At 36.1% G+C, this 26,764-nt stretch overlaps 1 protein-coding gene across 1 annotated transcript in view; it reads left to right on the forward strand.

Moving 5' to 3' along the window:
* Positions 1-19,489, forward strand: part of LOC128554402 (splicing factor 3B subunit 3-like) — a 37,161-nt gene extending 17,672 nt beyond the window's left edge. Inside the window, exons 8-25 of the mRNA XM_053535683.1 lie at positions 204-382; positions 1,081-1,246; positions 1,853-1,948; positions 2,270-2,342; positions 4,023-4,174; positions 4,515-4,670; positions 4,989-5,144; positions 6,481-6,624; positions 6,916-7,038; positions 7,415-7,569; positions 9,429-9,603; positions 10,287-10,492; positions 10,969-11,248; positions 11,993-12,205; positions 13,213-13,311; positions 17,329-17,472; positions 18,096-18,200; positions 18,872-19,489. Coding sequence (XP_053391658.1) covers positions 204-382; positions 1,081-1,246; positions 1,853-1,948; positions 2,270-2,342; positions 4,023-4,174; positions 4,515-4,670; positions 4,989-5,144; positions 6,481-6,624; positions 6,916-7,038; positions 7,415-7,569; positions 9,429-9,603; positions 10,287-10,492; positions 10,969-11,248; positions 11,993-12,205; positions 13,213-13,311; positions 17,329-17,472; positions 18,096-18,200; positions 18,872-19,012 — 2,763 coding nt within the window. The 3' untranslated portion in view covers positions 19,013-19,489. The remainder of the gene's footprint in view (positions 1-203; positions 383-1,080; positions 1,247-1,852; positions 1,949-2,269; positions 2,343-4,022; positions 4,175-4,514; positions 4,671-4,988; positions 5,145-6,480; positions 6,625-6,915; positions 7,039-7,414; positions 7,570-9,428; positions 9,604-10,286; positions 10,493-10,968; positions 11,249-11,992; positions 12,206-13,212; positions 13,312-17,328; positions 17,473-18,095; positions 18,201-18,871) is intronic.
* The last annotated feature ends 7,275 nt before the right edge of the window (positions 19,490-26,764 follow it).

Consider the following 26,764-nt stretch of genomic DNA (forward strand, 5'->3'; position numbering starts at 1 on the left):
CGACGTTGACTGTTGAAAAATGAGGACTTGGATTTTTTTCATAGAAATCTACAGTTTGGCCAACAGAAAATTTTTTCATGGAAATTATATTCTCTTGTCAACAGACTGTTTCCATTTGTAAGCAAAATAAAATATGAAAAGAAATATGACACAGTTGAATCGGAAAAAGTTAATTATTTTACATTATTTCGTTTATTTTTCAGTCAATGTTTTTCTTCCTGGCACAAACAGAACAGGGTGACATTTTCAAGATTACCTTGGAAACGGACGAAGATATGGTGACAGAAATACACCTCAAGTACTTTGATACAATACCAGTGGCTGCAAGCTTATGCGTGTTAAAGTCAGGCTTCCTGTTTTCTGCCTCGGAATTTGGAAATCAGTAAGTGGTTTATTATCTCAGGTTTTTATGGGCATTTTATATTTATATCTGTGTGTTTTTTTGAAGATATGCTTGCATTTGTTGAGATGCATATATTATGTAGGGGTACATTGGAATCAACATAGAAATGATGTTTACCGTGTTTCACCTGAGCTCAATGATTACGCTTTAATATTTGCTGATCTGTGTTTATTCCAAGTTTGTGAAAATTTGAGAGTAGAAAATTTTAGTGATAGTTACTATTTTGAAGAAAATTTAATGCTGGTCTTCAAGACTGTTTGAAATTGTGAGGAGCATATTTTCAACATGGTTCCAATATTTTTTCATAAAAATATACTAGCCTAACTAGTATACTGGTTCGAAATCCAGGAAGCTGAAGAGTGCTGTATATGGAATTATAGACGTTTCCGTTCTAAATATTTGACTAGAAAAAAATCACAACTTTTCAATGAAATACATAAATACTGTGAAATCACTTAATTTTGTGTTGACAAAATTTCATGGTTTTGGTCAAAGTGTCCATCTTGCAGGGATATGGCTTTGTTGATTTTCAACTTTTGAAAATAACATGAATGGAAATTTTACTTGCTTGTTATGACTTCCAGCCAGAGATTTTCATGTTGAGTTTCTTATCATCACTGTCTTCTTCATTTTGTATTGTAACCAATTACAGTTGGTAGATAACTTCACTATTTCAGCAATCTGTACCAGATAGCTAGGTTAGGGGATGACGACGACGAGCCACGGTTCAGTAGTGCCAGTCCGCTAGAGGAAGGCACCACATTCTTCTTCTCTCCTCGACCACTGAAAAATCTGGTCATGGTTGATGAGATGGACAGTTTGTCACCAATAACCTCGTGCCAGGTAACCTTTTGATTCATCATGACAACCTGTTTCTTCAGAAGTATCAATTATTATGACATTTATAGGAATGGTTATTGAGGTTTATGGTATACAGTAGTATTGTGTACTGTTGAATAGGGAACCATTTGTTGGCTGATTCCAGCCTTTTTGCGGACTAGCAAAAATTGTCTATGCCAATAGTGACATTGAGGATATGTCTTGGAAGCCCTGGAAAAACAAAGCTTATGGAAAAGAGAACAGATTCTGTACAGAAGACGAAAACAATAATTGCTTTTGATTTTAACCAATACTTTGTTTTGATAACAGTATAAATCTTGTGTTACTAGTTAATTGAATTGCCATTGTTTGAAATACATTGAAAGCATGAGTACTAGTTAACCAGGTTTTCAACGAAAACCTGAGTTATTAGATTGGGGTAGATGTATTCCATCTTGTCATGCACATAACAACTAGAAATGGATTGTGCTTTAAAGTGGTGCACTGTGATTCAGTATACTTTTTTATTCTTATGAAAAGTCTTGAAAACCTGGTTTTGTGGCATTGCCGCGTTTCTTGTTTCAGGTAATCAGCTTCAGATTTAATTTTAACTGTTTTCATATCCTGTAGATAGCAGATTTGGCCAATGAGGACACACCTCAGTTGTATACATTATGTGGCAGGGGTCCTAGATCTTCCTTGAGAGTTCTCAGACATGGTCTCGAGGTAAGTTAGCAGACAGACATTTTTTTCTGGTTTATTAAAGAATACAGAGTATAGTGTAAGGTAGGACTGCATTGATATGATGTTTTCCGTGTTTCACCTGATTGAAATGATTATAACTTTATTTTTGACTGATCAATGCATCATAAATGAATGGTTGTTAACATGTATCCATATTCCATTGAGTACTATTATGTGAAATCTGAATTTTAACAATGTTGTTGTTTCAGTATCGTAACTCTGGCTTTTGAGGGAAACTTCTTTAGTGTAGCACATGTAAATATTTTTGATTTGATACATTGTTTTTGATTTGATACATTGCAGGTATCTGAAATGGCCGTGTCAGAACTGCCCGGTAATCCCAATGCTGTATGGACTGTGAAAAAACACTCTGATGGTAAGACGTATTGTGTGTATTTCTGTCCAATGGACTTCCTCCCTATACAGCTCGAGAGTGTTTGGACTAAAAAATCGGCGTCAGTTACTTTCAGCAGTCGTCTTTTTATGAAATGATGACTGAAATTGTTTGAAGTTGCTTTATTTTTCATTAGCAAAATTATTCAGCTCTTCACAAAATATTTAGAGACAAACGTTATTCCAGAGATAAAGGTAAATAACAATGGTTTGGGGTTACTCCACTTGAAGGGAAAAAAATGGATTAAAAGCAATGAGTATGTGAAAATAATAAATATGGCATCTGAATGAAAGGCTGTATATGAAGGAAGTTTAAAGGACATGTAGCATTAATATACAGGTTTTGTTGTGTTGTAGGTAATGCAGAGTTGAGGGTTAGCAGTTCTGTCAAAATGTTTCAGGGACAGGGTCTTAATTCCAGTTGTAAAAATGTCTTGATAAAGTTACTTGCCTAAAATAGCTTGACCAGTACAAGGAAGCTCACCATGAGTGGATCTTGATAGGCAAGTTTTGGTGCAACTTTACAAGACATGTACCAGTTCTCTGCAAGATTGCTTCTTCTGCAAGCTGTCTATAACTAGCTTGACAAATTTTGAAGTTTTCTTGCAGGAGATTTGTTTTCAGGGATATTTATTGCCAAAAAAGAAATCTTAGAGTGAAGTAAAGTTAAATTCTCAAAATGTCATAAATTTGCTAACAGTAGTTGACGAAAGAAAGGATTGATTTTTCGCTATTTTTAGTACAGAATTTGAATATCTGCTTTATGAATATGGTCTTTACAATAGCTGTAAATGGACACCTTCCTCTTTATTGTTACATTAAATGAACTCGATGGGATGGGAGGAATTTTACAATAAGTGAAACAAACAGAAACGAGACTAATTCAGCCAGGCTGGTGTTTGAGTGACACCATCACCATGCCTGCTTTCTATTTCAGATTTGGGAGCTCTTTGATTCCCTTTGATACAGCATTACACAGGTGGGTATTTAGGACTGAAAGTTAGTTTCAAGCAGTGCTGCTACTGATTGTCAGTGTTTTAAAATCATTTTTCTTAGGGAGGAAGTATTGTTAGCAAGTGTTTTGTGGTAGTCAAGGAGTTTTTGGTAATTTTACTGAGATGTATGGCTAATCTGAGACGAGCATAATGAGTGCAGTTTTATGTTGTGATATCAATTGATGCTTCTAGTTGAGAGAACTGGTGTTCAAGTGTAGAGGTCAGGAGTAGGAAGTTCAGAGGTGCGTTCTCTGAAAGATAGCGTTTAATGTTACTCATCCTCCCATTGTAATTTTGGCTTGGCAAGCCCTAGCAGAGAATCAAAGTGTTTCTTGTAAAGGGTAAAAAAGAAACATTTTTAAATTCATAGGCTGTTGTATGTACCAGAAGATTTTATCCAGTAATTAATAAGAAACAAATTCCTTATGTATGATTTGTGTGTAGTGGAAAGGGAAAGAAATAGTGTCAGAAAATTCAATTCTGTTTTGCTAAAGTTTTGAATCATCTATTTATATTCTATCTTAACCAGCTTTCCCCAGTAGGCAAGAGTCTGTCATCTGTACATAATTGTTTACAAGCCCATCTATCCCCGCGTTGAAATGGCTGAAATTGATCATGCTTGTGTAGTATAGAAACATTCTTAATTTTAGAGACATGTATATTTTCAGATGACTATGATGCTTACATTATTGTGTCCTTCGTTAACGCTACACTGGTACTGTCTATCGGAGAGACTGTAGAGGAAGTGACAGACTCGGGATTTCTGGGTACAACACCAACACTGTCATGTTCTCAACTTGGGGAAGATGCTCTAGTCCAGGTACGTGTAGAAAAATTCAAATGTTTCGAACTTTTATGTTGGCAACCAATACTTGTAAGTTTCTTTCATATGAAAAATACTTGCATATGGCTCTTGGAAGGTCTGTGGTTCTACCAAAGTGCCTGTCTTGGCATAAAGTAATGCCATGAGGGAAATGTTGCGTAATCTCCCACCATTTAAAGCTAATGAGTCATCATATTACCTATGTAGTTGGTGCGTCTTAACTCTTAAGGAAAAAGTTTAAGAATTCTTAATGCGCTTTGTTTTGATTATCTTCACTGTCCACATTTCATAGCATGATTACTAGATGTACATGATAATGTATTGTTTATATATTCAGATTTATCCAGATGGCATTCGTCATATCCGATCAGACAAGAGAGTTAATGAATGGAAAACACCTGGCAAGAAGAATATTGTAAAGTGTGCTGTGAACCAGAGACAGGTTGTCATAGCACTGTCTGGTGGTGAGCTTGTCTACTTTGAAATGGACCCAGTAAGTAACAGATCTTTTGAGTTATCTGTTAAATCTGTGTTTTCTCCTTGGTTGCATTATATTGCTTGAAGTTTGCTAATTATCTTTCTATTTGACAAAATGAAAAAATCCATAATCCCTTGTATGTGCATATAAATAGATACTAAAAGATTTACTTTTGTTGCCTACATTTTGCACCAGGCTACTCCAAAGGTATAAGAAAACTTCAAATATTTGTATTATCTTGCACAGAATTTGTTAATTAAGGCAATTCAAAGACCAGAATTTCGAAAATTCACCAGACATTCCTTTTAAACAAGCTGTATTATCATACTATAGACAGGACAACTGAATGAATATACAGAAAGGAAGGAGATGTCATCAGATGTTGTATGTATGGCACTAGGACGAGTACCATCAGGAGAGCAAAGATGTCGGTTCCTGGCTGTCGGGCTTGCTGACAATACTGTCAGAATTGTCTCCCTTGATCCCTCTGTAAGTTAAATTATTTTGTAGTTTTAAATATTGGGTTAAGGATAATTAGTCTAAGCAAAAGTGTAGAATGCAATACTAGTAAAAGAATATGGATAGGAATAGTGCAGCATTGCTTTGTACTGTCATATGAGCGCTCCAAATTTATTGATACAAGAATTTATTTTAAAATGAAATGAGCCATGCCATGGGAAAACCAACATAGTGGCTTTGCGACCAGCATGGATCCAGACCAGCCTGCGCATCCGTGCAGTCTGGTCAGGATCCATGCTGTTCGCTAACAGTTTCTCCAATTCCAATAGGCTTTAAAAGCGAACAGCATGGAGCCTGACCAGACTGCGCGGATGCGCAGGCTGGTCTGGATCCATGCTGGTCGCATACCCACTATGTTGGTTTTCTCATGGCACGGCTCAAATGGTGTAGAAAAAGGTTGACTAAAAGGTTTGTAAGAGTATGGAAATGATGTAATTTACTTCTCCACTTCATGAGAGAGAATGATTACAGATGTCTTACAAACTGATCCATATTCTTACAAACTGGTACTTCAATTTCTGACTGTTCAAAGCTATTTATAGCTGCGGTTGATCGAGTTCATTTTGAATAGAATGGTAAAACAGCATTGGAGTATGACAGATATAGCAGACTTTGTACATGTGATTTTTATCACCATGACACTTTGACCCTCTATGTTTACCAACTGTGATATCTTGCTCTAATGAAGTGAGCTAACTCATAATTGAAAATTAACTGTTGAACATTTATGGTAAATCTTCTTTTTTTCATGTCGTAACAGGTTTTCTTTTTAAAAAAATATCTTTGTCACACAAGACTAGTGCAAGAATTGTTTTCAGATGATTGTTAACAAACTATTGCCTTAAAAACTGAATTTCCTTTACTATAAAATTGTGTGAGAATATAGACATGATGTGATTAACTTCTCCACTTAATGAGTGATAATGATTACTATTTGTCAAATATTGCTGATCTATATTCTCATGATAATCTTGGTTACTACAAGATGCATTTGCGTAATATCAGAACATGACTTCCTAGGGTTGCATTATAGCACACAGCTGGGATGTGACATGTAGAAATTCTTTTCCATGGACTGTAGAAATGGATGTTGAATGTATTTGTGAACAATATGTGAATATTGCATATTCAAATCAGAAACCTCTGCCAAAATGAGGCTCATTGATATAATGCAGAAATGGGCAAGCTAAGCTTCAGTTTGTCTTTCATTAGTCTGTGTACACACTTTGTTATACTGTCTGCTAAACAGTCTTACATACCTGTATTTCATTTTGAAACTTTTACTAAATTATTAATTTTGCCACAGGATTGTTTGTCCCCACTAAGTATGCAGGCTCTACCAGCAGCTCCGGAGTCGCTGTGTATTGTAGAGATGGGAGGTACAGAGGCTAAGGAGGAGACCGGGGAGGCTGGCACAGCCGGAGGATTGTTTCTTAATACAGGCTTACAGGTAACTGTAACATGTTCCATTTTTGTAGCGTGAGAACTAACTTGCAAATTTAAATCAAAATGTTTGAATAATAAAAGAATTATGTCTTCAGTTGCTCTTCGTCAAGAAGTCGTTCTTAGAACTAATAGTTGCAGTATACCTTCGATTCTGCAGACTCCTTTGTCAGAAGTTGCTTTCAAAGGTTGCAAATTATGATAAGGTATCTGCATTAAACTGTTTTGACCAGTTATATGATCATATTGTTGCAAATTACACATATACAAATTATATGTTATAATTTCTTTATTTCAGAATGGTGTATTGTTGCGTACAGTGCTGGACACTGTTACAGGAGATTTGTCTGATACGAGAACCAGATACCTTGGTTCAAGACCTGTTAAACTTTTCAGGATTGCCATGCAGGGCTCTGAGGCAGTAAGTATAGTATCTGTGTAGCCTCCTTACTTCTGTCGGATGTCAGATATTAAATAAATATTCATTTTGAAGAATTCTCTGGGAAGTTTTATTAAAATGAAACACATAAAAAATATCTTTCAAAGATCGGCTGAAGGTTTGGGTCCATTATACATAATAACTAAGAAACCTATTTGGACATTTAAAAGTAAATGAAAAAAGTGTTTGAAAAAGAAAAAAATTACTTAAAATGTAGTGCCAAAACCATTGCCTTGCAGCAGTGTGTACACATTGTTAGGATTGTTTAAAATCGCCTTATTGATTGTTGTTAACAAAAACATTTAAGTCACAATTTGAAATTGTAACTTCTTACAATCTTGATGCTTGTGTATTGTAGGTGCTAGCCATGTCAAGTCGATCATGGTTGAGTTACGCCTATCAAAGCAGATTTCATTTGACACCACTGTCATACGAGAGCTTGGAATATGCCTCGGGCTTTGCCTCAGAACAGTGTCCAGAGGGTATCGTAGCCATCTCTACAAATACTCTCAGGTTTGTATTGCAACTTTAAGTTTATACTAAATTTATTTTAGCTTGATTGATGAAAAACCTGGATGCAGAATCATTCTTTACCATGCTACTGGCAGTAAAAGAACAAATGACAAAAGCAAGGGTTGAAACCTGACCTTTGGCTGTAACAACTGGCGTTTTATTCATTACCTGTTAGATATTGAAACGAAAGTATAACTTACTGCTTGTGAAATGACCTTAAAATGACATTTAATACCATGAAGTCATTTAATTTGGTGAGCATAGAATTTCGTGGTTTCGGCCAAAACAACTATTTATGGGAGTTATAAATTTATGGATTTCAACATATATATGTGAAAGGAATGGAGCCATTTATTTTTATGCCCCCCTTCGAAGAAGGAGGGGTATATTGTTTTGCAGATGTCGGTCGGTAGGTCGGTCGGTCGGAATGTAGACCAATACGTTTCTGGATGATAACTCAAGAACGCTTGGGCCTAGGATCATGAAAGTTGATAGGGAGGTTGGTCATCACCAGCAGATGACCCCTATTGATTTTGAGGTCTGTATGTCAAAGGTCAAGGTCACAGTGACCCTGAATAGTAAAACGGTTTCCGGATGATAACTCAAGAGCACTTGGGCCTAGGATCATGAAAGTTGATAGGGAGGTTGGTCATGACCAGCAGATGACCCCTATTGATTTTGAGGTCAGTATGTTAAAGGTCAAGGTCACAGTGACCCTGAACAGTAAAACGGTTTCCGGATGATAACTCAAGAACGCTTAGGCCTAGGGTCACGAAAGTTGATAGGGAGGTTGGTCATGACCAGCAGATGACCCCTATTGATTTTGAGGTCAGTATGTCAAAGGTCAAGGTCACAGTGACCAGGAACAGTAAAATGGTCTCCAGGCAATAACTCTAGAACGCTTGGGCCTAGTGTCAGGAAAATTGATAGTTAGGTTGGCCATGACCAGCAGATGACCCCTATTGATTTTGAGGTCATTAGGTCAAAGGTCAAGGTCACATTGACCAGGAACAGTTAAAACTGTTTCTGATCTTCTTGTCCAAAACCAAAGGGCCTAGGGCTTTGATATTTGGTATGTAGCAAAATCTAGTGGTCCTCTACCAAGATTGTTCAGATCATTTCCATGGGGTCAAATATGGCCCCACCCCGGGGGTCACATGGTTTATATAGACTTATATAGGAAAAAACTTTGAAAAACCTCTTATCCAAACCACAGGGCCTAGGGCTTCGATATTTTGTATATGACATCATCTAGTGGTCCTCTACTAAGATTGTTCAAATTATTCCCCTAGGGTCAAATATGGCTCCGCCCTGGGGGTCACATGGTTTACATAGACTTATATAGGGAAAATTTTTGAAAATCTTCTTGTCCAAACCACAAAGACTATGGCTTTGATATTTTGTAATGTAGCATCATTTAGTGGTTCTCTACCAAGTTTGTTCAAATTATCCCTCTAGGGTCAAATATGGCCCCGCCCCAGGGGTCATATGGTTCATATAGACTTTTATAGGGAAAAAACTTAGAACCTTCATGTCCATAACTTTTGACCTTGAGCTAGTCTTGAAATTTGAAACATTCAAAAATGGCTCAGTGGATGGCGCCAAGATCACTCTGTAATCTCTTGTTAGGTTAATAGGTTAAAGGTCAAGGTCAGATTAAATTAGAATGGTAGAACTTTTGTTTACAGTGAGCATATAATTTCTGTTCCTTGTGCAGTTACTAAATGCATCAAGGGGGGCATTTCGTGTTCGACGAGCTCTTGTTGCAGATTGACTCAATCATGAAATTGACAACAATTTGTCCTCCATATATATATATATATATATGTACCAGAAATTAATTTGGAGAATTTTTGCAGGATTTTGGCGTTAGAGAAGTTGGGAGCAGTGTTTAATCAAGTATCTCACAGTTTGCAATACACACCGCGCAAGTTTGTCATACACCCAGAGTCTGGGCATCTCATCATCATAGAGACTGATCACAATGCATACACTGAGGCTACCAAAGCACAGAGAAAACAAACTCTTGCTGACGTAAGTTGTTTATAATATAAGTTTCAGTTCTGTAAAAAATAAGTTTTAGTACATTTAAAAACTTCATCATGTGGAATATATTAATCATAACCTCTAGGGCTGAGTGGTAAGGGTTGCAGACTTTTTATCACTTACCCTTCACCTTTGAGCCTTGTCAGTTGTTGAATGTATTATTCAGGCCTGGGATTTTTCAGGACTGGTCCTCATTTCAGGCTTTTGGCTGCCAGAATTTCCCTATATAACTATGAGAAAAAAAACACTTTTCAGGCTTTTTCTTCTTGACAGAATCACAGGCCTGATTATTTTAAGAAAGACATCAGGCAGATGGTCTGTGGATCACTTTTTTCCTGCCTGTTTCAGGAATGAGAACCGTTCCAATAACAAGGGTGTATCATCTTAAAGTTGACACTTAAATTCCTTGTTTTACTGGGTCAGTGAAATAAGAAAAAACAAAATTTGAGGTCATGTTCTTAAAAACACAATGTTTCTATGGTAATTTAGCTGTACAGTTTTACAGTGTGTTTCCTTGGCATGTCTTTATAACGATAAATGGACCTAATTCCACTAGATGCTCTTTGACAGCAGTTTGTGAAATATCAGTTCTATTGACAGATAAGTTTTAGAACATACGATTATATATATTGTTTAAGATGAAATCGGATAAGAGAAGATAATTCTTTCAGGCAATGATAGAAGATGCTCATGAAGATGAACGGGAGTTGGCAGCAGAAATGGCTGCAGCATTTCTAAACGAGGAATTGCCAGAAGCCGTGTTCGGAGCACCGAAAGCAAGTGCTGGCATGTGGGCCTCCATTATCAGGGTGATTAATCCAATTACTGGAACAACCCTAGACTCCATAAATCTTGAACAGAATGAAGCAGCCCACTGGTATGTTCACAGTTGTAGCTGTTACTGTAGTTCTTATTTCACTTACAGAGATGGAAACATCTCTTGTCATGTTTAGTTCTTTTTTGAGACTTTTAGCATATCTGTTCATGTTGTTTAAATCTTTGGGACTCTTATGCAATACCCTTGTTTGTCTGAACTGTACAATGGTTAATGATTTTAAGCTGATCGTGGAAGGTTAGCTATTCTACGCAGTTGTTTGAATTTCACTTCACAAGACACTTTTTGTTAGTGTGCAGGTTGAAATTAACTATTTGTATTCTCTACAAATGACATGCCACAGATGTTTTGTAAAAGAAAATTCATGAAATTGACCTAGCAAGGTTTAAATCCGATTAATATGTACAGATACAAAATGTGGTTTATTTACTGAAGAAATGTCTGCATTGAAATAACTTAGTTACAGAAATTGAGTATGCATATATGATTCTGTTAACAAACTTCCATTTGTATTTTAGCTTATCAATAGTGAAATTCTCCAACTCCCCAGAGGAAACACATGTTGTTGTTGGTGTTGCAAAAGATTTAACATTAAACCCTCGCACATTGGGAAATGGATTTTTATACACATATAAACTGATAGAAGGTGAAAGACTTGAGTTCTTGCATAAAACTGTTGTTGATGAAATGCCAGGAGCCATTGCACCATTCCAAGGCAGGGCTCTGATTGGAATTGGGAAATTCTTGAGGATATATGATCTCGGCAAAAAGAAGCTGTTAAGAAAATGTGAAAATAAGGTAAGTCTTACTTGTATCTATGAGGGGCCTCCGTGTCTGAGTGATTAAGGTCGCTGACTTCAAATCACTTGCCCCTCATCGATGTGGGTTTGAGCCTTACTCGGGGCGTTGAATTCTTCATGTGAGGAAGCCGTCCAGCTGGCTTATGAAAGGTCAGTGGTTCTACCCAGATGCTCACTCGTGGCAAAATAATGCACGGAGGGGCACCTGGGTCTTCCTCCACCATCAAAGCTGGAAAGTCGCCATATGACCTATAATTGTGTCGGTGGGAAACAAAATAAATAAATAAAATAGATGTATCTATACACTTTGAATGTTGGACAATGATACTTGTGAAGAGATTAATTCTGCAAGTTGACTTATAGGTCTTGTAACCTGACTTGCCTTCTTTATTTGTAGCGTTTACATTGAAAGGGAATAAAATTCATATTACATGACATTTCTTAACTTTTGTTCAGGTTGCATAAAACTAGAATTAATACTAGAGAATATAGAAATGATGTAATTAACTTCTCCACTTAATGAGAGATAATGATTCCAATATGTCTAATATAACTGATCTATATTCTCATTTTCACAGTGTCTGTATATAAAATGTTAGGCAGATATATAAAAATAGGTTTTAATGATGTGTACAATTTCAAAAATGTTGCCTATAATATATTATTGAAACAAGATAATAGTAGAGAAAAATTCTTTATTCAACAGCATGTCTAGTCAATTTCTAAACGCTATTTATTTCAGCATATTCCTAACTTTGTTGTGGGTATCCATACGATGGGTAACAGAGTGGTGGTTGCCGACATACAGGAGAGCTTTCACTTTGTCAGATATAAGCGGGCCGAGAACCAGCTGATTGTGTTTTCTGACGATACGAACCCTCGGTGGATCACAACATCTTGCTTGTTAGATTATGATACTGTGGCAGGAGCAGACAAGTTTGGAAACATTACAGTAGTTAGTACCATACATGTATTTACACATAGAAATCAATTATGATATAAATGTAGATTGGGTTATTCTCCCATAGGTGTTATTTAGCCATTTCATGGGTATTTCGCAGCCTGGTTTGATGTGTTGAGAATTCACAAAACAGGAGTGTACATATTGTAGGTCTTGATGCAGATAAATTTTCACAAATATTTTAAATTTGCAATTGGCATAATTCAGAATACTAGTAGAAATATACCATTGCGTACATTACCCATTGTACTCTTGTAGGAAATAATGCAGATAAATTTCACAAATACTTTTAATTTACAATTGACATAATTCGGAATATTAGTGAAAATATTACCTAGTGTACTCTATCGGTTTGTTGTGGGTTTAGCACCAGTTTTCAACAGTATTTCAGTTACGCAACGGCAGGCAGTTAACCTAACCAGCTTTCCTTGATTCTGTACTAGTACTTAACCTCAACCTGTTCTCCACAAGTAACTGCCAACTTCTCCACTTGAATCAGAGGTGGAGGAGGAATGATTTCAGACGCAATGTCTTTCATCAAATCACCACTGAGAACATAACCTCGGTCAGGGATCGAACTCACGACCCTGCGATCCATAGAACTGCCCTCTCCCTGTTGAGCTATTAAGGTGGGCGGGCTACTCTTTATCGGTTCTAGTCATAGTAGAACACAGTTTTGTATTTTTGGGTGGATGTTATTTGCATTGCCTTCCTATTGAGATTGAAGAGTAAGCAGCTATATTGTCATTTGCTGGATTTGTGCCCTGCAGACAGTTATATTTCCAGATAGTGATGAATTATGATATACAACTTTGAATATGTGAGTTGCAGTGGTCATAAATAATTAGATATTTCTTAAAAGAATATGTGCAGTATTTAAGGTATGCTCAAACTTGATGAGGTATGTGTAGGACATCATTCCTGGTGAAGACAGTTGCTATATCGAACAAGATTTCTGTTCTGGAAAAAAATGAATGAAAGATCATATTATACAATTTCAGATTCGATTGCCTCAAGATGTTACTGATGATGTTGATGAGGATCCAACTGGGAACAAAGCATTGTGGGATAGAGGTTTACTCAATGGGGCTTCACAAAAGGTATGCAGACTGAATTTTGGTGAATATGTCTATCTAAACTGAATTATAATATGCAAGTTTTGAGTCTTTAATGACTTTGCATTACAACTACTTTATTTGTTCACCTCCCTTGATACAAAGATGGAAACTTACTGTAAGATACTTTTGATCAAGTACTCTGTGTTGTGGTTAAAATTAGTGTTACTGCTATGCTAGCGATAGGTTAGGCAAAGAAGTATTATTACATACATACACAGAGCTGAAGAACAAGATTTAAGAGGTGTTTGAGATGATAATGAAGATGATGCAAGTTGATATTTCTGCAATACTTCACATTTCTTCAGGAGAAAGACCAGAAGTGAATTCCTTTTCACATTTCGAGAAAGCAGTTTTTTGATATATGTGAATGTAGACATCTTACTACTGACTATTTGGAACCAAGAAGACTTGATTCAGATGTAACGGTCGTGAACATTTTGAGAAAATACTCATATTGTGTTAATTTGCAAGTAACTAGCTATTTTTTTTCTGGTTGTAAAAGAGAAATGATGACAAAGTCAATCCATTCTCTGAAGTGTTGAGTGGGGGTGACCGGTAACATCTTTGATGTTTGGTTGAGCTGTTTGTTCAAGCTGACTGGAGGTTCTCTCCGGTTATGCAAGGGCAACAACTCTTCCTGGGCTAGTTACCTCCCTTGATACAAAGATGGAAACTTGGACTCTGATCCTTTTTTAAGATAAAACATGTTAGTATAGTTTATTAAAGGATTTAGTTGCTTTTTTTTTCTATTTCCAATTTCTATTAGCAGCTGTTAATGCTTTTAAAGTTATGAAATTTGTAGGGAGTTTGCACAAAATGATTATTAGTAAGTGAAAAATGACTTTTTAGTCGTTTTACTGGATGCATTGTAGATGCTAACAGGACAATGCTAATGTCGTAAAGAAGGAAACATTGATATTTTTCGAACGAAGATCTGGAGTAGTAACCAAGACAGCATCTGTTTTACAATTCTTATTAATAGTGTTTTAAGATTTATACTTTATAATATTGAATATGTAACATATATTTAAAGTGAAGTTTTAGTCTACATTGGCAGTATTTTCTCTCAAGTTAGAAGAAATGATGACAAAGTCAATCCATTCTCTGAAGTGTTGAGTGGAGGTGACCGGTAACATCTTTGATGTTTGGTTGGGCTGTTTGTTTAAGCTGACTGGAGGTTCTCTCCGGTTATGCAAGGGCAACAACTCCTTCCTGGGCTAGTTACCTCCCTTGATACAAAGATGGAAACTTGGACTCTGATTCTTTTTATATACAACATGTCAGTTAACTCATTAAAGGAATAAACTAAAGGATTCAGTCGCTTCTTTCTATTTCCAATTTACATTAGAGGTTGTTACTGCTATTAAAGTTATGAAATTTGTAGCACAAATTTGCACAAAATGATTATTCGTAAGTTAAAAATGACTTTTTAGCTCACCTGTCACATAGTGACAAGGTGAGCTTTTGTGATCACCCTTCGTCCGTCGTCCGTCCGTGCGTCAACAATTTCTTGTCTGCACGATAGTGGTTTCATTTATGATTTTATTTTAACCAAACTTGCACACAACTTGTATCACCATAAGATCATGGTTCCTTTCTTGAACTGGCCAGATTCCGTTATGGGTTCCAGAGTTATGGCCCCTGAAAGGGCCAAAATTAGCTATTTTGACCTTGTCTGCACAATAGCAGCTTTATTTATGATTTGATTTTTACCAAACTGGCACACAACTTGTATCACCGTAAGAGCTTGGTTCCTTTCTTGAACTGGCCAGATTCCTTTATGGGTTCCTGAGTTATGGCCCCTGAAAGGGCCAGAATTAGCTATTTTGACCTTGTCTGCACAATAGCAGCTTCATTTATGATTTGAATTTAATCAAACTTGCACAAAACTTGTGTCACCATAAGATCTCGGTTCCTTTCTTGAACCGGCCAGATTCCATAATGAGTTCCAGAGTTATGGCCCCTGAAAGGGCCAAAATTAGCTATTTTGACCTTGTCTGCACAATAGCAGCTTCATTTATGATTTGATTTTAACCAAACTTGCACACAACTTGTATCACCACAAGATCTTGCTTCTTTTCTTGAACTGCCCAGATTCCTTCATGGGTTCCAGAGTTATGGCCCCTTAAAGGTCCAAAATTGGCTATTTTGGCTTTTGCAGCCATATAGAGACTTCATTTATGGTTTTATTTGATACAAACTTCCAAAATATCTTCAACAACAATAAATCTTGGATTCCATGACAAATCAGATCCAATCGTAGGTTCCAGAGTTATTTTATATCTGATTACCTCCCCTGATTGTAATCAAAATGGATTTATATCAGTAAGTCCTTATAGGACTTATTTGAAATTTCAGTATTGTTATTAGTTGGACTGAGACAATCAGGGTAGATAACTATGGACTGATTTTATGTCAAATTGCCTCCCTGTATTTCAAATTAAAATGGGTATATCTCCGTAACTAATGAAGTTACTGATCTGAAATTTCTTTTATGTCAACAGATTTATTTGGCAGATCCTTCTTGTGTTCACTTATAATATTTTTTTTTTTTTATCACTTCCCTTTTATGTTACTATAAATAGCTTATTTTTAGTAACTTTTTTATTATTGGCCCTAGGGAAAAACTGAGACCACTTTTCTGTGGTACAACATGGATGGTACCTCCAATTTTTAGGTGTATTTTGACATATCTATACCTTGTAAGATTTATTTTTTCTTTTTGGTTAAATTTCTTCCATGTTGTTTCTGTCTTTTGGACTTAGATATTTTTTCTGAGGGCCTTCTTGTCCTCAAGAGCAATGATAACAGGTGAGCGATATAGGGCCATCATGGCCCTCTTGTTTATTTGTTTTACTTGATGATTTATAGATGCTTACAGGACATTGCTAATGTCTTAAGCAAGGAAACATTGATATTTTTCCAACAAAGACGGCATCTGTTTTACCTTCAAATTAATAGTGTTTTAAGATTTATACTTTATAATATTGAATATTAAATAGATTTGAAGTAAAGTTTTAGTCTGCATTGGCAGTATTTTCTCTCAGGTTATGAAGAAATGATGACAAAGTCAATCCATTCTCTGAAGTGTTGAGTGGGGGTGACCGGTAACATCTTTGATGTTTGGTTGGGCTGTTTGTTTAAGCTGACTGGAGGTTCTCTCTGGTTGTGCAATAGCAGCAACTCTTCCTGGGCTAGTTACCTCCCTTGATACAAAGATGGAAACTTGGACTCTGATTCTTTTTAGATACAACATGTCAATTAACTCATTAAAGGATTAGTCAGTTCCTTTTATTACCAATCTATAGCAGCTGTAACTGCTGTCAAAGTTTGACATTTTTAGGGCGGTCGCACAAAATGATTATTCATAAGTTGATACATTGTAGATGCTAATAGGACAATGCTTGTGTCTGTAGCAAGAAATAATTGAGATTTCTCAACAATGATCAAGAGTAGAAATCAAGATGGCATCTGTTTACAGTTATAATTTAAAAATGTTTTATGATTTATACTTTAATAATATGAAAATGTAACAGTTATTTGAAGTAAAGGTTTAGTCTGCATTGGTAGTATTTTCTCACAAGTTATGAAGAAATGATGACAAAGTCAATCCATTCTCTGAAGTGTTCAGTGGAGGTGACCGGTAACATCTTTGATGTTTGGTTGAGCTGTTTGTTCAAGCTGACTGGAGGTTCTCTCTGGTTGTGCAAGAGCAGCAACTCTTCCTGGGCTAGTTACCTCCCTTGATACAAAGATGGAAACTTGGACTCTGATCTACATTTTCAGAAAATACAACATAAGTTAATTGTAGAATTGAAAACTAACAAATAAAATACTAGTGGCGTAGTATTATATTGGAAGTTATATGCTCGTTGTGGAGGTGATTCTAAAAAAGAATGTTTTGACTTGTATCTTGAATAAAAATTTATAAGGCAAAATGATGATGATGCATATATTATTACACTACTTTAGTATATAAGGTTTGCATGTTGTTTTCAGGCTGATATATTGATTAATTTCTACATTGGTGAGGTTGTCACATCACTACAAAAGGCCACTTTAATACCTGGTGGGTCAGAATCTCTCGTTTATACAACATTGTCTGGTGGTATAGGCATGCTCGTACCCTTCACATCTCATGAGGTGAGTAGTTAGTCAAGAGTTTTTAGACTGGTATCCCAATTTTAGTTTTGCAACCTTGGGAGCCAGAGCGGACAAGTTCTAATGATTACTTAACCTTTAGCCTGCTTTACAATCTGATAAGTCAAAAGATGATGACAAAGTCAATCCATTCTCTGAAGTATTGAGTGGGGGTGACCGGTAACATCTTTGATGTTTGGTTGGGTTGTTTGTTCAAGCTTACTGGAGGTTCTCTCTGGTTGTGCAAGGGCAACAACTCTTTCCTTGGCTAGTTACCTCCCTTGATACAAAGATGGAAACTTGGACTCTGATCTTGATGCATATGACATAGACGATGATCTTTAAAGAAAATTGTTTAACTGTCAGATAACTTTTCTACTGTAATAAAAATTATGCACATGAAATCTCATTGTAAAAAAAAAAAAAAATAATAATTATGTTGACATAAAATGTGTGATGTATCCAGAATGGGTATGAATACTTGGGTATGGAATATCAAAGATAAATGGGATTTTTTTAATACATCAGTTTGGAGTTAATTTCACGGATTGTGAAGAAATCCTGTGAAGTTAGTAACCTGTGAGTAATGAGTCTACAGTATTCAAAATATTGTGTTTATTGTATAGGACCAAGATTTCTTCCAACATTTGGAGATGTACATGAGACAGGAACACCCCCCACTGTGTGGCCGAGAGCATCTTTCATATAGATCTTACTTCTTTCCTGTCAAGGTCAGTTAGTTTGAATAAATAATATTATTAGCAATGTTAATAAACTTAAGAGTAAAGTGATTCTTGTAGATCGTTTTTGCTATTTAAAGAATTGCATCAATTTTGTGAATAAATATTTTGTGTTTGCATAATTTAGAAAAGAATTAAACTTCCATTTGAGCTGCGCCATGAGAAAACCAACATAGTGGGTTTGCGACAGCATGGATCCAGACCAGCCTGCGCATCCGCGCAGTCTGGTCAGGATCCATGCTGTTCGCTAACAGTTTCTCCAATTCCAGTAGGCTTTAAAAGCGAACAGCATGGATCCTGACCAGACTGCGCAGATGCGCAGGCTGGTCTGGATCCATGCTGGTCACAAACCCACTATGTTGGTTTTCTCATGGCGTGGCTCATTTGAAGTTGCTTAACTGAACTGTTGTGGTATATGAGTTTTGATAGGACAATAATATAAGCAGTTAAAACAGTCAGTTCCTGGATATAGGATAATCAGTAGAATGGTATCATTTTAGCTGGTTTGAAGATCAAAATCTTTCCATAAAACAGACAGTTAATCAAGCACATGTCTTGTATTTTATTGTATCAAATCTGTTTTGTCGTTCAAGTCTGTAGTTCTATGGCTTTGACATTGCTCTTCACACAGGATTTTTACAGCAGTTTATTTTTGTTAACAGAATGTTGTGGATGGGGACCTGTGTGAATTGTTTCCGTCAATGGATGTTGCCAAACAGAAAAGTGTCGCTGAGGAACTTGACAGAACACCTGCCGAAGTTTCGAAAAAATTGGAAGATATCAGGACAAGATACGCTTTCTAATATTATATCATTATGGTGATATTTAAGATAGAGTTTGGCTTCAGAGTGATGTTTGTGCATCCCACTTTATTATGTGCCTTCAACGTCCTGTGTGATGCAAACAATTTGAAGAAATTTAGAAACATAAAAAAAAAACACTTCAAAATTAAGCATAAAGAGGTGGTTGCAAAAGACAAGGGGACCAGTGTGATGTTACAATTGTTCAGAGACAACAGTACAATTACTCGGATAACCTGATGTGTGAAAAAAGTCTTGAAAACTATAAAAAAAGAAAATGTAATTTTCTTGAGTAGACTTGCACAATATGGCCGTTAAGTTTCTGAACTTAATTGTAGTTACTCAAAGTTACATTTATAGTTAACAGTGAGTCGTGTTTGTTAGAGGTAAATTCGTATAGGCAAGTTTGAAATATTTATTTGTTTCAGTGGGTTGTATGTTACGTGTTGGCAGCTTCTTTTGTTTTAAAGACTTTAGAACCATGATCACTATTTGTATATAATGATCCCAATCAGTTTGAGCTTACAGATTTGGAATTGACATACACATGTTACTTTGTTTATATATTTGAAGTATTTACCTTTGTATGTAAGATGTACATAAAATTTTTATTTAGGCATTTGCCAAATATTTTGAATAAACTAGCTTCAGGTATAATTTCCAAGAGTTCGAAAACTTTGGGTTCATTCATATAAAATTTAAGTGGAATTTGCGACATCTTAAAAGTACTTCTATTTAGATTTGGACATTGTTAAACATTTTAACTGGTGAAAAAAATTATGAAAATCTACACTGAGATAAAACATGCATTCGTTTGAATATACGTAATGAAATGACAGTCATTTTAGGCATTGATGTCATCCTTCTTTGGTGTAGACATTACTACATGTGTTTTTTGTAGAAATAGGATCAAATTCAAGGTTTGTCCAAATAATATTTAAGCCTACTAAATATTATCTTAGGCTTTTATTGATTTATTATGTATGGTAATAAAAGGATAGAACGATGATACTGTCATGGCAAAATGGCTGCCATTGCTTTAGACATGAGGTTTGAAGATTTTAATTTTCATCAGCATTGTATGATTTTAAATTTTTTTCAGAAAGCATGGTCTGAAAATATACACTTCAAAATGTTTATGATTTCCATTAACAGGAAATGATTTGATATACATGTGAAAAACAGTGTTTTCATTACATTTGCTATTTATGTGTATAACAGTTGATCATTTGTCATGTCAATAAACTGATGTATAAATCTTTTACTTGCAGTTGCTTTTAATATGTCCAAAGGAACTTGTATGACAGTGTAGTCGTCCGTCAGTGTGTTAGTAGATTTGTTTCCACTCGGTAACTTCATATTGCTCATGTGCAGTGGATGACCTCTATTGACCAACGGTCAAGGTTCCAGTTAGTAAAAATACTGTTTCTTCTTGCTATCTTCAGAATCCATTGATCTAAGGTCCTCAAGATTGCCAGGCACATTATCCATGGGCAGTTCATGACTTGTTGATTAATGAGGTGAAGGGTCAGTCACACCGACTGCTAAAAAAAATAAAATAGTTCGACAGTATGAGAATGATACCTACGAACTTGGCAAGCACCTCTTGGGCATTTAATAACCTTTAATGAATTTTACGTCAGTTGGTCAAAGTTCACAGTGACTGTTCGTACGAAAAGAACATTCATCATGGGTCCCTTTCTGATGTTTCTAAAGTTTAGGTCACGGTCAAACGAGTGTTTCTGCTAAATAATTTAGAATGCTTTGACTATGATTGGCAGACTTGACAGGCATGTTGCTTTGGGTGTATTTTATCTACACAGTAGTGCCTATGTTTACTGAAAATAACTAGTTTGGAATCGAAGTCCAAGGTAAGGAAGCAGAATGGAGAGACGGTCTCTTACAAAAAAATAACAGTTGTATTTCTTGTTCATCCCATCCTTGTTCTTAACTGCAGGAAAATGATAGGCAAGTCCCATGCCCGTCTTGTTGGCCATGGTTGTGTTCTGATGTTGTAAAACAAACAAAAGGTCTAAGTTACACACATTATTTTGGAAATTATAACTGACCAACAAATATGCAGCTGGTAAGGCCTACGTTACCCCCCATTTTTTATACGCGCGCAGGGACGTGTTATACCCCAGGTGTCTGTCTGTCTATTCAACTTCATTGGCAATTTTGTGTCCGCTCTAACCCTTGAAGGATTTCAAAGAAATGTGACACAAATGTTCACCACATCAGGACGATGGGCAGAGTGCATGTTCTGGATGGCTCGCATCAAGGTCACAGGGGTCAAAGGTCGTGAGTGTTTCGTGTCCACTCTGTAACTCTTGACCCCCTTGAAGGATTTCAAAGAAACTTGACACAAATGTTCACCACATTGAGACAACTTGCAGAGCACATGTTCTCGATGGCTCGCTTCAAGGTCAAGATCACACTTGGGGGTTCAATATTCATGAGTGTGTTTTGTGTCTGCTCTGTAACTCGAACTGCTGGAAAGATTTCAAAGTAACTTGACACAAATGTTTACCACATCAAGACGTCAAGCAGAGCGCATGTTCTGGATATCTTGCCTCAAGGTCAAAGGGGATTGTCTGTAACTCTTGAACCCCTTGAAGGATTTTGAAGAAACTTAACACAAATGTTTACCATATTGAGACGATATGCAGAGCGCTATTCTGGATGGCTGGCTACAAGGTCAAGGTCACACTTAGGGGTTAAAAGGCATACCGTCTGGGTGTATATTGCTCCGCATTGCAGTGCTGTTGTTTTTCACAGTTGTGACTTAATCTTTATGAAACTTGGTCAGAATGTTTATCTTGATAGTCGAAGTTTGAAACTGGGTCATGTGGGGTCGAAAACTAGGTCACCAGATCAAATCAAAGGAAAAGCTTGTGAACACTAGAGGTCACAGTTGCGACTCAATCTTTATGAAACTTGATCAGAATGTTTGTCTTGATGATCTCTAGTTCAGTCTAATCTGGGTCATGTGGGGTCAAAAACTAGGTCTCCGGTTAAATCAAAGGAAAAACTTGCGAACGCTCTAGAGGCCACAGTTGTGACTCGATCTTTATGAAACTTGGTCAGAATGTTTGTCTTGATGATCTCTAGGTCAAGTTTGAAACTTGGTCATGTGGAGTCAAAAACTTGGTCAGTAGGCCGGATCAAAGGAAAATCTTGTTAACATTCTAGAGACCACATTTTATGTTTCAAACTCATGAGAATTGGTCAGTATGTTTGTCTTGATGACCTGTAGGTCAAATCAAATCCTGGGTCATGTAGGGTCAAAAACGAGGTCATCCGCGCAAATCAAAGGAAAAGCTTGTGAACATTCTAGAGGCCTCGTTTGAGACTCAATCTGTATGAAACTTGGTCAGAATGTTCATAATGATCTGCAGGCTAAAATGGAAATGGGATCATGTGGGGTCAAAAACTAGGTCACTGTCGGATCAATGGAAAATCTTGTTAACATTCTAAAGTCCACAGTTTAAGTTTGAAACTCATGAGAATTGGTCAGAATGTTTGTCTTGATGACCTCTAGGTCAAGTTCGAATCTGGGTCATGTGAGATCAGAAACTAGGTCATCTGGTCAAATCAAAGGAAAAGCTTGGTGACACTCCAGAAGCCACATCTATGACACTATCTTCATGAAACTTGGTTAAAACAATGATCTTTAGCCCAAGTTCGAATCTGGATCATCTGGGGTCAAAAACTAGGTCACCTGTTAAAATCAAAGAAAAAACCTTGTGCATGCAATAGGGGCTGCATTTTTTATTTGATGTGCATGAAACTTGGTCAGAATGTTTTTCTGTATGAAATCTCAGATACATTTTTATCTGGGTCATGTGGGGTCAAAAACTAGGTCACCAGGTCAAATCAAAGAACAAGCTTGTTTAAACCCTAGGGGGCACATTTTTTACTCGATCTTCATAAAACTTTGTCAGAATGCTTGTTATCATGAAGTCTTGGATGATTTCAAATCTAGGTAACGTGGGGGCAAAAACTAGGTCACTAGGTTAAATCAAAGGAAAAGCTTGTATACGCTCTACAGGCCACTATTTTGCTCCAGTCTTCTCGAAACTGTCAGAATGTTTGTTTTCATGAAATGGACAAGTTCGAGTCTGGGTCATGTGGGGTAAAAAACTAGGTCACTAGGTCAAATCAAAGAAAATGCTTGTTTACACTCAAGAGGCCACGTTTTTTGGTCAAATCTTGATGGAAATTGGTCAGAATATTTGTCTCCATGATATCACTAGATAAAACAAGTTTACACAGTTACAGTGTGTTACTCAGGTGAGCGACCTAGAGCCATCTTGGCCCACTTGTTTATAAAAGGATATTACTAATGAAAACGACTTTTCCATTTGTTGGAAAATGTTAAATCCTATTTTCTGACATTTAAAACTGCTTATACAAAATGCAATTGATTTATTAGGCACCATCAAGTTCTCACTTGGGAGTGCATGAGGATATTACCAAGTATGCACTGAGGTAATTGTTTCTTAGTCTGAGTATGCTATGACCTTGACCTTGTGATCCTCAGAGAATATGGGTCATGACCTACTAACCTATATTCTATGAAGATCAACTGTCTAAAGTCCAGTATGATGTAAAGCTCACTGAATCCATTGACCTCCAAAACAAAAGGTGGCATCTATTGATAACTGGCAATGGTCCTGTGGCCAACCATTCTCCAATTATTAATCTGAACCAAATTTTCCATGGATGGGCAACCAACGGGAGTAGCTCTTCAAAAGGGACATAATAAAATCAAGGAAGTCAGATTTTCTGCATAATGCAATACAATGGATTTTCTGAAAAGAAACAAGGCCATTTTTCTTGTTATAATTTTAATAAAATTTCTGGCTCATTACATATGAAATTTTACATTGTAAACATTAAAATGTGAATGAACACAAAAATTATTATACATTATTTTTTTTTGTTTTGATATTGTCCGTATTATATAAACATTTGTCTGTTTCAAGACAAATAAGTTTTTTAAAATGCAAAAAGGAAAACGTAGGACAATAACAATTGCTCATTAAATTGTAGTCAAATGCAGTATTGTTTAGCATATTTTCAATTTCAATAATAATACATATTTTCTCAATACAGTATTTGTACAAGATCATTTCAAATAATTACACAGGAAATGATCGAATATGAAATTAACAAAGCAAAATATATTAAGTAAAACAAAAATAAAGAATGCTAATGCAAGATGCCACTTTATACATGAAAGGTACGAGTCTTGTACTAATTACTGGTTCCAAAGTAAGGTGAATCATTAATCTTAGGCAAGACGAGAGTCCTATTTCCAAGTGCTGTAGATCTGGATTGTTATTTTATGTGACACACAGAGCTCAGACAAATTGCCTTGTGTATTTTTTGAGAGGATAAGTCGGTAACTATGACAAGAAAACTGTCTTGGAAAAGGTCATTTTATATTAAAATCTATTCCATTTATTTAATGCCATCTACTGTAAACTGGATAATATCATCTAGGGTTTTACTTTTTCCACTACTATTTGCAAACAATGTAACTCGCAAATTTAAGCTCTTGTACACTTGCAAGCTATTCAATAAATGTTTAATTTCATGTCAGAAATCAATTTACAGTTATTTTTCTGCTTTTCAGAAATTAATTTTCACAATTATTTTACAATTTTTCACTAACTAGCCAACATGCATTGAATATAGACCAGTCATACAGCACAACCTATGAACTGGAAATTTGTACAAAGAGTCGTGTAATAATTGTGAATATAAAGCTGCATTATATACAAAATGAGAATTGGCCGAGAGCTGAATTTTTAAGAACTGGCTGAGAGTTGAATTTTTAAGAATTGGCCGAGAGTTGAATTTTTAAGAATTGGCCGCGAGTTGAATTTTTAAGAACTGGCCGCGAGTTGAATGGCTGAGAGCTGAATTTTTAAGAATTGGCTGAGAGTTGAATTTTTAAGAATTGGCTGAGAGCTGAATTTTTAAGAATTGGCTGAGAGTTGAATTTTGAAGAATTGGCTGAGAGTTGAATATTTTAAGAATTGGCTGCGAGTTGAATTTTTAAGAACTGGCTGAGAGTTGAATTTTTAAGAATGGGCTGCGAGTTGAATTTTTAAAAACTGGCTGAGAGTTGAATTTTTAAGAATTGGCTGAGAGTTGAATTTTTAAGAATTGGCTGAGAGTTGAATTTTTAAGAATGGGCTGCGAGTTGAATTTTTAAGAATTGGCTGAGAGTTGAATTTTCAAGAATATGTGATAAGGCTATTTACCATCATTTCAAACACTACTCAATCTTTACCATACTGCAGAAAATAACCACTGCTAAAGAGCAGACACAGTATTCTGCAGAAGATACTTGTGATAAAGTGTAGCACACGGTCATTTGATCAGCAGACAGTCATTTGATACAGTATTCTGCTGAAGATACCGATGATGGAGAGTAGCAGACAGTCGTATGATTAGCAGACAGTCTGTGATTGAGTAGCAGACGGTCATGGGATACAGACTTCTGCGGAAGATATCACTGACAAAGAGTAGCAAATGGTCTTGCGAACCAGAATTCTGCTGAGATATCACTGACTACGCGTAGCAGACGGTCATGCGATACAATTCTGCAGAAGATATCACTGATAAAGAGCAGCAGATGGTCATGTGATACAGTATTTTGCAGAAGACACCGTTGATAAGCAACAGACAGTCATATGGTACAGATATCCTGTTATTATTGGTGTAATATATCTTCTATATCTTACTCAATTAACACTTAGCATACTAAATTTCTAAAATGGACTGGTCCATCATTCAATTTGGGCAGTACCACTTTTTATTCAAAGGGGTGTTCAATGAAAATTTACTGACTGAATAGCGAACAGTGCAGACCATTATCAGCCTGCACGAATGTACAGGCTGATCTTGGTCTGCACTGGACGCAAAGGCAGATTCACTTACCACCAGCAGGCTAAAGGTTAAATGAAACAAGATGAACAAAACCTTCATGTGATCTACATCCTTACTGCACTATAATAATGAATAATAAAAAAACAGGAATTCTGAACGCAACAAAAAATGTTAGTTACATGGACTCAGTCTCCTATTCATTGTACAAAATAGCATCTTCCTTTTAGCAACTTCATTGCAGTATCTGCTATATACAATTGAAATAGACGGCAATAAACACTCCCCATCCAGGAACGTGTAATCCCATAGAAATACATCAATATATCCTTTCCTGATTATACTTACCAGGACTAGGTGAACCGAATGTTGAGCTCTTGAAAACTGCTAAATTTCAGTCATAATTTTGTAAAAGAAAAGTTTACTGATTAAAGAGTTTTAATGCTGTTAAACAATATTCCATTATAAACGATCTAGCTTGCCCATTTTCCGTACCAGATCTTTCAAAATGACCACCTGATACAAAATCTTCTGCTGTAAATTTGACAGAACATGTCCCTACCAAGGAATATAATTTTTGACTATGACAAAAAGAAAGGGTTTCATTAAGAACTATCTGAAGATATCCTACATATAAAATCCAGTTTTAAGAAATAGTTTACATCTCTGTTTGAATTTCTTCATGACTCCCAGCTGAACTTACACTTTTCTAGATTTCTGACGAGGTATTTGCGTAAAACTGTAGCTTGTGTATCCAAAACTCCATATACACATATGCGTTCCTGTGTATGACATACTGGTAATTAAATTGTAAAATACATGTTATAACTGTATGCTGTGTACACTTGCACACAA

The sequence above is a fragment of the Mercenaria mercenaria genome, unplaced genomic scaffold, assembly GCF_021730395.1.
Source record: "Mercenaria mercenaria strain notata unplaced genomic scaffold, MADL_Memer_1 contig_5014, whole genome shotgun sequence".
In the NCBI taxonomy this organism is placed as follows: Eukaryota; Metazoa; Mollusca; class Bivalvia; order Venerida; family Veneridae; genus Mercenaria; species Mercenaria mercenaria.